At 43.1% G+C, this 11,971-nt stretch overlaps 1 protein-coding gene across 6 annotated transcripts; it reads right to left on the bottom strand.

Annotated features, from left to right (window-relative positions):
- Positions 1-3,808: 3,808 nt before the first annotated feature.
- On the bottom strand, positions 3,809-11,831 carry raver1 (ribonucleoprotein, PTB-binding 1). Of its 6 annotated transcripts, none has more exons than XM_070923681.1 (15): positions 11,508-11,831; positions 10,446-10,512; positions 8,504-8,973; positions 6,825-7,016; positions 6,607-6,727; positions 6,418-6,518; positions 6,226-6,297; positions 5,784-5,865; positions 5,326-5,525; positions 5,147-5,216; positions 4,875-5,017; positions 4,570-4,671; positions 4,364-4,495; positions 4,073-4,138; positions 3,809-3,955 (listed from the first exon to the last, which is right to left on the bottom strand). In XM_070923681.1, the coding sequence occupies exons 1-15, from the start codon at positions 11,829-11,831 to the stop codon at positions 3,809-3,811; spliced, it is 2,289 nt and encodes a 762-aa protein (XP_070779782.1). The 6 variants fall into 6 exon arrangements, with proteins under 6 accessions (XP_070779782.1, XP_070779783.1, XP_070779785.1 ...); XM_070923682.1 differs by having other exon boundaries at positions 4,600-4,671; positions 5,784-5,862; XM_070923684.1 differs by having other exon boundaries at positions 4,600-4,671; positions 5,784-5,862; positions 6,262-6,297.
- Between the last annotated feature and the right edge of the window lie 140 nt (positions 11,832-11,971).

Here is an 11,971-nt window from a genome sequence, read left to right as displayed (position 1 = left end):
TGAATTTAGTGTGTGTTTTACATGTAGATTACAATGAATCTGTATATTTAAATGCACCCATTCCTATTCAGCACACACGGGCAATAAAATGAGAGGGAGCTTTTTCAGCTCCACAGCTCACACAAAGGCACAAGAAATAGAACTTTTTCCTTCATTTGTGTGTTTGTAATTTGTGATAAATGATGCTGCAGTGATCTGCCTTCAGAGCTCGTCCTCCTTCCTCTCTGTATTTGGTAAAATCGCAGGTTTCAGCAGCATTCACCAGCAACTGTGCAGGGTGACTGTGTGGGTGGAAATATGAAAGGCAGAAATCTAAATGTGTCTGACACAGCGTCCACCGAGCCTCTGTGGATCCCTTTGAGAACTCTGGGTAGACTGGCTGCAGGTATAAGCACATAATTCAGGGGTGCCTGAAGCATTACAGACAAATATTGCAGATATAAACCCAGCGGCTGGGAAAAACACATTAATATAATGCCATTAGGTCTAAAAAACAACTCCATCATTTCTTCACAATGTTCTCATTTCCGTTGTCCTGCACAGATTGATGATAAAAACAGGAGTATTTCTCCATTAGACTTGGTGTGGCAGACACAAACATAAACATTTTTTGCTTGCTGAGAAATGTCACAAACAATATCAGTGTTAAAAAAAGGGGGAGTTTCTGCCCACCAGGGGAAAGCTCCATCAGCAGCTCTGCTCCTCGAGGCTCGGTGGGACCACAAGAATAACAGCTAATCAAAACCTTTCATCCTGATGGCCGCTGAGAGGAAGATGAGCTCTCTTCACTGCCTTTTGCCCCTTAGCATCTCACTCTGAAAGGTGAGGGATGGTAATGCAAAGGGCTCAGTCCTGCCACACAGCCAATCATCTGGTAAGATGACTTTATTCTCAATTTATGCCTGATAAGAGCTCAGTTGACCTGCCATTACTTTCAGGGTCTGAAGAGGCTTAAAATACTGGGTCTCTGAGGACATGGCTGACATTTCAGGTTATTCTTTGGTTTGTTTTTTAATTCAATCTGAATGTCATCAGGCTCTATATAGAGTCGAATCAGAGTGTAATGTATTTTCACTCACTTCTCAGTTTGACATATTTCTTCAGTTGTTTTTATTTCTTGAGCAACCAGTTATCTGCCTTTACAGCTGATAACAGCCTGAGTGAGTTTGTTCTTAAATAGTTATTCATTCAGGGAGCGCAAATTATCCTCTCAGCAATAACCTGCATAACATTCATACAGGTCACATTCACAGTAATACCGCACTGATAGAGCCTACTGGAGCCACCCATGGCATGGCAACATGTTGTAACTGAAGCACACAGGAAAAGTGCAAACTGCTGACGCAGGTTTGGTTAACAGAGACATTATGCACTGATGAAACAGTATTGTTGAAGTCATTAGCCTCCAGTTTTTTTCCCCCATACTGGAAACCAAAGAGATATTGCAGAAGAGTTTAAAACCTTTTATCAGCAGATGTTTTGATGCATCCTTTGTTTACTTTTTGCTACACCCATTTCTCAAGATGTCTGCATGTGTGCAGAAGCATTATTTGTATGGTTGGTTACCAATCCAATAAAGCAAAACATCAGCTGGCTGTGCATGCAATCATTGTTGACTGAGAAGAGGCGCATCAGTTCTGGTTCATTACTTATATAAATGAGGATAAAATGTGATATAATCACATCAGAGTGCCTCTTCATGTAGCTTCAAACTTTATAAAAAGGACTTCAAATGCACATTAGTAAGTTGTATACTATTAATAGTAATTTTACATTATTTTCAAGTGTTGATGAATAGGTTCTCGAGGCAGTTGAGCTTAAAGAGCAAATGATGTGCTCTCAAAGTGTTGAAGCATGGGAATTCCCAAAGACACTGTAAAATACAAAAAGATTTTCACGTTAAGCCCAAAAATGTCAATACAGATACCACAGAGCTACAGTCTATTTCTTGAGGTTTTTGTTTGTTTTTGAAATGACGAGTTCACAACAAGATGAGTTTAAATAACATTTACTTGCTCGCATCACACACATACAGAGACAACCATGGCGGTACAGAGAAGATAGCAGTTAATCAAATGGATGATGGTCATACAGTACAGCTGCATCTCTTGGTCCATACACAACATGAGCAGTCTTTTGTGGCGCCACTCTTGGTCACACATCAGCTTTCAAACATACAGGCAAACAACAAAAACACAAGGAGCAGCAAATTCATTCAAAAACACCAGACCAGAGGCAGGTATGATTAAAGGAAACAAATGTTTTGGACTCAGGAAAATGATCAAGCTTAACTATATACACAGCAAATAACACAGAAATGGTAAATGTAGAGGAAGCCAACACAGGGCAGGATGATATCACAGAAAACACTGTTAAGGCTCAAGTGTAGCTGCATTTCCTAGCAGAAGTCAGAGGTAATGGGTTTTCACAATCAAACTGTCAACCAGATAATTATTCAACAAAAAAAAAAAAAAAGAAAAAAGAAAAACAAGGACAGTCATGTCACTGACCAATCACCTGCCACTAGCTTCCATTAGTACCTCCGCAGACAGTCTTAACTCCCACCATTACTGGAAAACTCTGAACACAGACCGTGTCCATCATTCCGGCTGCCATCTACTTATCTGGAGAAGCAAATTCAACTGAGAGTCAAGCCTCTCGCTGAGGAGATGGTTAATGTTCCTGTATTCACCATCTGTTGACAGCCGGAGAGATGGCACACAGCGCATGTCCGCAACCCCACCCACCCAACTCTACCATTGAGGTGTGGTGTTTGGACTTTAAGACATTCAAAATTTAACTTTGCAAAACACAACTCACATAAACACAGAAAATATTCAACTCATGGACAAATGAGTGAGAGGAGACTTGAAAATGGCATCTTATAGAGGTGAGAACAGATTGTGACCTGTGCCCTCCAAGTGCATCACTCAACCAGTGTAGAGAACAGACTCCGTAAACAAGTTGGAGGGTGTGGATCAAAAGACAAACAACGTGGAACAGTTAAGGCTTGAGAAAATATGCCAGAATGGTAAAAAGCGTCACCGTCATAATACACAGGTAGGTACACACAGCTGTCATTGGTGGATGGAAAGCTGCATGTAAACCAATGAGGAGAGGCCTGAATCCAGAAACAGTCAAACAGAAAAATATACAACCCTGTGGAAGGAGGGGGGAAAAACAAAAACACCATCTTATTAAACAACTACTGAACTTTTTACATGGAATTAGGAAGGCTATTTAAAAAAAAAAAAAAAGTAGAGCCTCTGAATAAAGCCTGTTTTATACTATGCAAGTCCCTTTGCCTGAAATTGTGGACAGCATCACATAAAAAGCAGCCTGTGGCTTCCACTGAAAACTGGCCAAACTATCTGTAGCTCTGCTGATACACCACTCAACACAGGAATAAAAAAAAAAAAAATGCTTGAGAAAAGACTTCATTAGCTAATTAACCATTTTTTCTCACTGTACAAGTTTTTCAACAGGAAATTAAAAGTCAAATTTAAAAAAAGAAAAAGTAAAAACTTAAATTTACCAACACACTAAAATCATATATATACACACACACACACACACACACACACAAACAGAAAAAAAACAACCACCAAGAATTCCCATAGAGTGACACAACTGTCCAGATAGCAACAGGCTGCACTCCCCAGCACCCTCCAGGGGTCACTCACAGGAGTACACAGGAGACAAATCCAAGGACCACCAAGCTTAAGTTCATTGGAAGAGACCGGAGGAGATGCCATTGTGTCCTGGCTGTTGAATGGCTACTCATACAGCAAGAAGCATTCAGCTGCATTTAGAATATACGCTTTCGCTTAAGGTAGGAGTCTGCATAATGGCCACCAAGACCCTGGGAGTGCTGGCCCACATAGCTGCCTTCAGGGCTTGGCTCCGGAGATGGGATCAGCCGGGAGAACACACGCTTGTGGCTACCAATGGGAGTCTATAATTGGTTAAAAGAAAAAAATAAATTGTATAAAAACAATAAACAGCAGCTTGGTCTAAAAGCAAAACATGTACACAAAAAGTTAAGACTCAAAAAAAAGACAGTCTAAATTACCTTCACAGCATTCCCCAGGCCTGGGGGGTAGTTGGTGGTGTGGCTCACAGGAGGCATTCCCACAGCCTGAGGACAGACAAGCAACTTTCCGTGACCTAGACTTCTGAGGCTCATGCACTCACAGCGTAACATTAATTATTGAACATGGGCTTATTCTTGGAACCTAACTCTCCACTTTTTATCTCTTCCAGTGCTATGTTCTTGCACGGACAAGTAATCAATAGTTTTAAACCAAAAGAGAGGTTAATGCTAAAAAGAAAAAAAGAAAGTCCAAATCAGCTTTAGGCTTACCCTGTTGAGCTGGGTGGTAGGGAGGCAGCCATTACTGGAGGCCTCAGGCCCTGAGCTGAAGTAGGACAGGGGTGGGCTGGGAGGGTAACTGTAGTGGGAAAATCGCTCACTATAATCAGGGTGATGGGAGAGCTGCAGAGACAAACTGTGTTACTGCAGTATAGGACACCATGCAAGTAATTTAACAACATTCAGAATTTGCTCACGCAGTCTTGAAACGGTTGACTAAACACTACCTGCTGACCGAATCCTGCCAAGGCCCCAGTATCAAGGTTCTCCTGCTGTTCATACAAGTGGGCCAGTGGATCCTGAGGAGAAACACCAGATGGGCATCAGACCAGATCACATCATGTAGCCCACTGAATGAGCAGCAATGAGCAGCCAGGCACTATAGTCTAAATTTATCAGGTTGTCACCTAATAAAGCCGCACCTATTAATGTCAAACGATATTTTTAAGTTTAAAAATATGGAGTCTTTCCATGGACAAAGCAGTGGAAACCTGGTGGTTACCTGGTGTAGGGGAGGATATTCTGGGCTATAGGAATCCTGGTAGCGCAGGTTGTAATTTGGCTGTATGCTCTGGTGTGTGTGCTGGTTGGACACATTACTTAGCGTAGGCCTCTTCCTATAGGGGTGAGGTCTGCAGCTTCCTCCTGAGTAGGGAAGGGCAGACAGACATAAGCTGGAATATATTTACCTGAATACCTGAGTTTGATGCAGCAAACAAGAACAGACTGTCAAGTAGGAAAATCAGAACCACGCAGTGCAAAAAAGCACCTCACCTGAGGGAAAAACATTGTTAAGGAAGGCACTCGGGTTCACATCTTTGGGAGGATCTCCTAGTATCGATACCTGACCGGAAGGAAAGAGGGGATTCAGTTTCTCATTTACACTTGGGTAGAAAGCTGGACATGAATACAAGAGGCAGAAAGCATATTATGGATATTACTTGGGACCTCACCCCTTGTGCTGTGAGGCCATCTGCCCCCATCATGCCACCCATCAGGGGCATGGAGATGCCCTGCAGGGTGGGAGAGGAAGTCTGGGGGAAGTTTGCGGCTGTGGGGGACTCCTGCTCCCTTGCCAGGGCTCTGCCAAGTGGCATTGGCTTGAGGGGGTTCAGAGGATCTGTCTGAAGACCAAGACCAGGGACTACGCCGCCTAGGGGAATTAGAGGCATGATTGTAAATTACAATGAATATAATCTTTAATGTTCATGTTTTTTTCTTAAACTACAGATGTAAACATACTTAATCAAACTATGAAATAACATTAAGACCAAAATATCATGACCAATGTAAAGAGGAGAAACCATGATTAACAGGCAAAGAGGGCTACAGATGTTTAGCATCATAAGCAAAGCAAAAACATGCAGTTTATGGCTCAAGGAGCTACGGCTGGAGTGGGCGGATGCCAAACCTTGGGGCAGGTCTCCGAGCAGATGGACTCCCTGCTGGACAGGCAGAGCTGCCAGAGGATTCTCCCCAATGAGTCCTGCCTGCTGGCCAAAGGAGAGAGCAGAGTTCAGTGTCACAAGAGGGTCACACGGCCTGGCTACAACACTCGAGTGGTGAAACACTGCTGAACGACACAGGCACACTTAATCAGCACCGAGGCTTACTCACCACATATGAAATTATGTCCTTACAGAATGGGTATTTACACTTTGTGCACAATGGAGTAGCACACCTACCACAATACTCAACGGCACTCAAAAGTACACCCCACACACACAAAAACAAACCGCACACTTTCCTAGCGAGAGCTTACCTACCCGGGCGTTTTCTATCACCAATCACATAAATGTATCTTCACCACCACCTCACACACTGATAGCCAAACAAACACCATGACCACTCACACAAGGCACTAGAGGGTTTTCTTTATTGTGCAGCACCTGAGCCCACAGAAGATGATTTCCCAGAAAGGCTTGCTAATGGTAAAGAGGGAAAGAGCAGAGAGTGGGGGGAAAGTGTGTATGAATAGGAGAGGATGAATCACAACAGGCTGAGCGACAAGGAGGTGTAGAGAAAAGGCAGAAAGGTTGCAGCACCTGCTGGGCCTTGGCCTGGTTCTGAAGGAGCATCTGGAGCAGGGCGGCCGAGAGGGCGGGGTTGGCCAGCAGGGGCATTGTAGGGGCTGCCCCAAGGAGGCCTGCACAAAAAGGGTACGTCAGGATCCACAGCACCAGAACAAATCCTAAAATGAAGCCACTGACTATGAGCTTGTGAGATCTCCTCACCTTGTTTGTGTCCCTGTGACAGAGGGTTGAGCAGCATCTTCAGGGTGGCAGGGTTATTGAAGCCTGTAAGTATCTGCATGGCTGTGGGATCAGGGAGGAGACCTTTACCCCTATTCACAGCCTTGAAGGGAGGGGACACAAGACAAGCAATCAGCACATGAGAAACTCAATGGTAACTTTAGACACATTAATATAATATATGAATTTGACTTAAATACCATGGTTTGGGCAGCAATCAGAGCAGCCAACATGCTTCTTCCGGGAGGGCCAGGGGCACAGAAGGACACCCTGATGTGTGTCCCGCCCAGCAGCCTGCCATCAGTGAGTCGCTGTGCGTCCTCGGCTATCTCAGCTGTGGCAAACTCCAACACCGCAAACCGCCGAAAACTTCCATCTTGTCCCTGAGCCAACTGTGGAGAGGAAAAAACAGTAATTCTAAATCTCACAGAAATGCCCTTTAAAACCCCGGAAATGTACCAGAATAAGTGCTCAAACTATATTAAAAGTGATGTTGAAAATCTTCCAACAGAATTTTTTTTTCCTGGGTTTGGTTTATTGATAACTCCTCTAAAACTGTTCTAGCACTGACAGGTTCTCATGCACAGCCTCTCATTTCAGATTTAGACTACATAATTTACTCTTCCTCAAGAGTTTTGAAAATATGTTGAATGTAGCAAGAAAAATTGCCATACATAACGGAGGACTGCCAAATAATTATTAGAATTAGAACTTTCCAAACATTGTGACTCATTTAGAGTTTGGCAAACTTGAAACCATGCACTGCATTTCATTTCTGGTCAGAAAAGTTCCAGATCAAATCTGAAAACTTTGTACGCATTCATTTGATGTTTACAATCAATAAAATATATGTACAATTCTGCTGCTCTTTACTCACCATCAGTCACTAGATGTGGCCTCATGTTTTAATACCATCGGGTTTCAGAACTTCATAACCAGGCCGGCTGTATATTGTAAATGCTGGTTAACGTAACAGTTTCCCTGAAATCATCACATGATCCTTAATCATCACTGCCTTTGCCACAATCCTACAAAATCCTGGAACCAGCAGAAAAGTACTACTATGTGTGTCGTGCTAAAAGGACACCCCTCTCTCTCATTCCAGAAAAGCCTGCTGAATGACACCACCTGGGGGAGTCAGGTGGTCATCACCATAGAAACCAGCAATGCTCATTGCTATAGAAACTTTGAGCGGCCACAGGCATGACAACTGGGGTAAAGGTGAACGGTACTGAAAGATCAAATATGGAATACAATTTTACTAAATGATGATTCCTGCCATCAGTCACTCCTCAGTGTCGATTCTGTCAGATACACATGGTAGCACACAACTTCCATCAACACCAAGCTCTCAGTTTGGTTAATATGGCTTTGCAAGGCAAAAAAACAGTAGCTACACAAAGAAACTGAATACAACTGTGAGGTTGTATTTGGCTTGCAAGTCAATGCTCAAAGAAAAGTGGTACAAGGCTACAACTAACAAGCTTTTTTCATAATTGATTAATCATTTGATCTGTAAAACGGCTGGCCATCACAATTACCTACAGCCCGAGGTGATGTCAGCAAATGTCTCGTTTAGTCTGACCAACAGTCCAAAAGCAGAGCATTCTCACATTTGAAAACCTGCGTCCATCAAATGTTTAAGGCATTTTCTTTGAAGCAAAAATGCCAAATAATTAATCAATTATCACAATAGTCACCCATTCATTTTCTGTCAACTCTGGAAATGCTGGACTAATCAATTAATGGATGAATCATTGTAGTTCTAAAGTGGTATAGCATTCATTATTCTTGGCATGCAATACTATCTGAATGATGTATCCTTCTGAAATCATTAAATTAGACCAGTAGCAGTGTGTCTGTGTGTGGTGAATTTGACCTGGCAGAAGACTGGCGCATGGGTGTCAACCAGGGCGTTGCGGAGGTCTTGGGCTGTCAGCAGGGCCGGGGGCAGGCGGTCCACACACAAGCATTTAGAGTGCAGCAGTGGGTATGTGAGGGAGCCCACCTCAGTCCAGTGGACATACAGCATGCGGGAGCCCAGCTGCTTTCCCAATAACTCTGACTTGGCCCTGGCCGCCGAGTCCTTCTTCATGTACTCCACAAAGCCATAGCCCTTGGAATGCCCTGTGGAGGCGCTGTACACCAGAAAGCAGCGCTCCAGGTTACCAAAGGGTCGCACCAACTCCTCAAACTGCTGCTGAGTGAAAGCACAGGGCAAGTTTGCGATGCATAGCAGAGCATCTGTTGGCTGCAGCTGCACAGAGATCTCTCTGTCCCGTAGCCCATGCTGGTGGAACTCTTTGATGGCACACTGCGCCTGTTCCCCATTGAGTAGTGTCACAAATGCTGAGGGTGATGGGGAACAGAGGGAGGAAGAGAGAGACAATAAACACAATTTGGTGTAAAGGGAGGGAGTGACATTTGTTTAGTCAGCATTAAGAGAAAGATCAATTTTCATACACAGCAGGTCTCAGGTAGCAAACCTTGGCTGTGACACAGTTTGTCTTTTTGCAGGTCTGATAAAAGATAGTGGTGATGACACAATGTCACCACACACACACATTTTATGTCACTTCACATTTCCCATATTGAGACTACATTGGTTGTCATAGTGGCTGACAAGAATCAAAAGGCATTTTATCTGACTGAGCATCATATTGAAAGCTAATGTTACATCTAGACCTGTATGACTTTTAATGTTATTGGTACCCACTTTTAGAATGTCTACCAATGTGATAGACACTTGTTACAGTGCAGACAGGTATACTAGACCCCATAGTGTGCTGCTCCATGTCAAGCATGGGGGGCATTAGAAGTCTCCATTGGAGACTCCATTGGAGACTTCTAATGGCAAGCTGATCTTTCATGCACTTAGACCATTGTAAACGTGCAATGAGACGCAGCTCACATTGTGGGGCATACAAGGTTGATCGACCCCCTTGAGAGAATTTAGCACCGATTATTTTGATTGTTTTGGTATTCTAATTGCAGAAACTGCTTGTCATGATGCATGCAAATTGATGACGTTGTGTTGAGACATTGTGACAAGTGAGTTCCATCATTTGTCTACAAAACTGACAGATCAGTAACTGACAACAAAGTTTTGCTTGCTTGCTATCCGTCAGGTGTTTTCGCAACACGTTAGCAATACATTCTTATTATTCATTTTACCAAGCCCTTTTGTCCAACTTTTTCTACATCAGGCTTCATTGACATAGAAAAGAAAACATTGGAGAGCATATTTTCATGTCGTCAGACCATATCATTTTTGAACCCCCCCCAAAAAATGTTTTTAATCAGTAGATTCAGATCAGTAGTTTCCAACATGGCAGCTATAGAACTCACTTGGAGACATCTTGCAACCTCTGCCAGTGCTACCAGAGTTAGCAGACTGTTGTGCACTACACAGACAAGTCCCACCTCTACACAGTTGAAATACATACCAGCACGAAATAATTGGGTTTAAATTAGAGTAATTTAGTTAAAACAAATAATATTGTCACAAGTTATTTTGAAATATTGGAGAACACTGACCATCAAAACAACTTTGTTACTGAGTGTGCAAATTCCTTCCTTTTGTTCAGCATTTTCCTTAGCCTCAAGAACCTTTTCCTTTTTATGAACAAAGTCCTTCAAATTGTGAATAAATTTGTCCTCATTGTTAAGATTGTAGCAAATAGTGAACTGCCCTAAATGCATGTTCATGCAACTATCACATTTGTTTGCTTTATTCGTTAATATTCATAAATTATCTGTGATATATCCTTTCCTCCTTTACCATGCAATGACCAACATGATGGACAAGCAGTTAGACCAACCTGTGCCCTTGTATTTGTCAACAAAGCAGTACTTCAAGTCATAGTTGCCCAACAGCTCATGGACCTCCTGTAAATACGAAAAGACAATAGTTACATCCAGACATGTAAATTCACCATCGCACAGTGCATAAGCCTTTAACCAAGGTATCATACACAAAATATTTGACTTTCTAAGTTGTAGATTCTGGCATCATATAATTAGATTGCTTAATTGTAGATTTTAGTAATCATATAATCAACTAATTTCGCTGGGGAACTAGCAACAGGTGCACCTGTGGGGGGTGAGAGATGAATAACTGACTCATTGTTGTAGGAGAAATTGTTCTGCGCTGCTTTTGACCATTCACAAACGAATGGCGATGCTGTCTAGCATTTTCTGAAACGTTTTGTCTCCACACCTTCCACCTTTTGTTATACTGCAACTCACATCTCGAACTCCCACTACCCCCACCCCTCCCCATGTGAACAATGGTACCGCCCGCAGGCCCAGCGCTCCCCACGAGTCAGGCACGTTCCAAAAAAATGTGGCATCATGACTAAATCACTGGGTGGTTGATACAACCAAACGCAGGCTTAAACAACTGATAGGCTGATGGAAAAGTTCCAGTGCACACGTAGAGAGTATGATTACCAATAGTTTGGCTTGGAAGATTGAATAGTGGGCGAAAAAAGTTTTTAAAATGTTACCAAATTGTTACCTACGATGTCGGACTGGCAGGTCATACAGGCCATAGATGACCATTATTGACAGTTATCTGACCACCTGGCAGTTAACCCAAGCCGTGTTAGTCAGCTAACCCAAACAAATTAAAACAGTACTGATGGTGTTCTGTGGCAGCCAATTAACTGCATGTTGGCTTTTAGTTAAACCAGTTGTAGATTGAATAAAGTTAAAAATATCGCATTAATCAAATTTAAAGACCGCTAACGAGTTAAATGGCTAGCAGGCTAACATAAGTAGCATGGCAGGCATATTGGAGCTAGGCTAAGGTTAGCCAAACGACCGGTCAATCAATCATCCAATAATTACACCACCTATTGGTTAGTACTTTTTACTCATACCTGATTGCTAACGTCGGAGGGAAGATTTTTTATGATGATTTTTCTACGGTTGTAAAACTCCCGGCGAGTTCTCTCTAAACGGCTCTCTATCTCTTCGGGGCTCAGTGATGTCAAGTCCTCGTCGACCCTCCGCTGACACTCGCGTTCAGATGTTGAGTCCTCTTGACCGCGATTGAGTTCTGGATGTCGGCGGTCTCCGGGCATCCAGTTTTCGTGATCCGCAGCGAGGTCGTAATTTTCATGAAGCGGACGAGAGGCGAAACTTAGCTCTGTGTCTGTGCTTTCATCTCTGGCAGCTGTGCTAACAGACACGACGGCCGCCATCACTCAGTTTGGTGGAAGTTTTATCGGGTCTGAGAACTCAGTCGGATTTGAGCAGTTTAAACAATACACACATGGCCCCAGTTCGTCTTCTCATTGGACGAGAGGGGGACGCATTCTCCATGACTACGACGTAACGGAAG

Source organism: Enoplosus armatus, chromosome 17 (genome assembly GCF_043641665.1).
Source record: "Enoplosus armatus isolate fEnoArm2 chromosome 17, fEnoArm2.hap1, whole genome shotgun sequence".
Classification (NCBI taxonomy): domain Eukaryota; kingdom Metazoa; phylum Chordata; class Actinopteri; order Centrarchiformes; family Enoplosidae; genus Enoplosus; species Enoplosus armatus.
The sequence above is the reverse complement of the archived record's forward strand: the minus strand, read 5'-3'. Positions and strand labels throughout refer to the sequence as shown.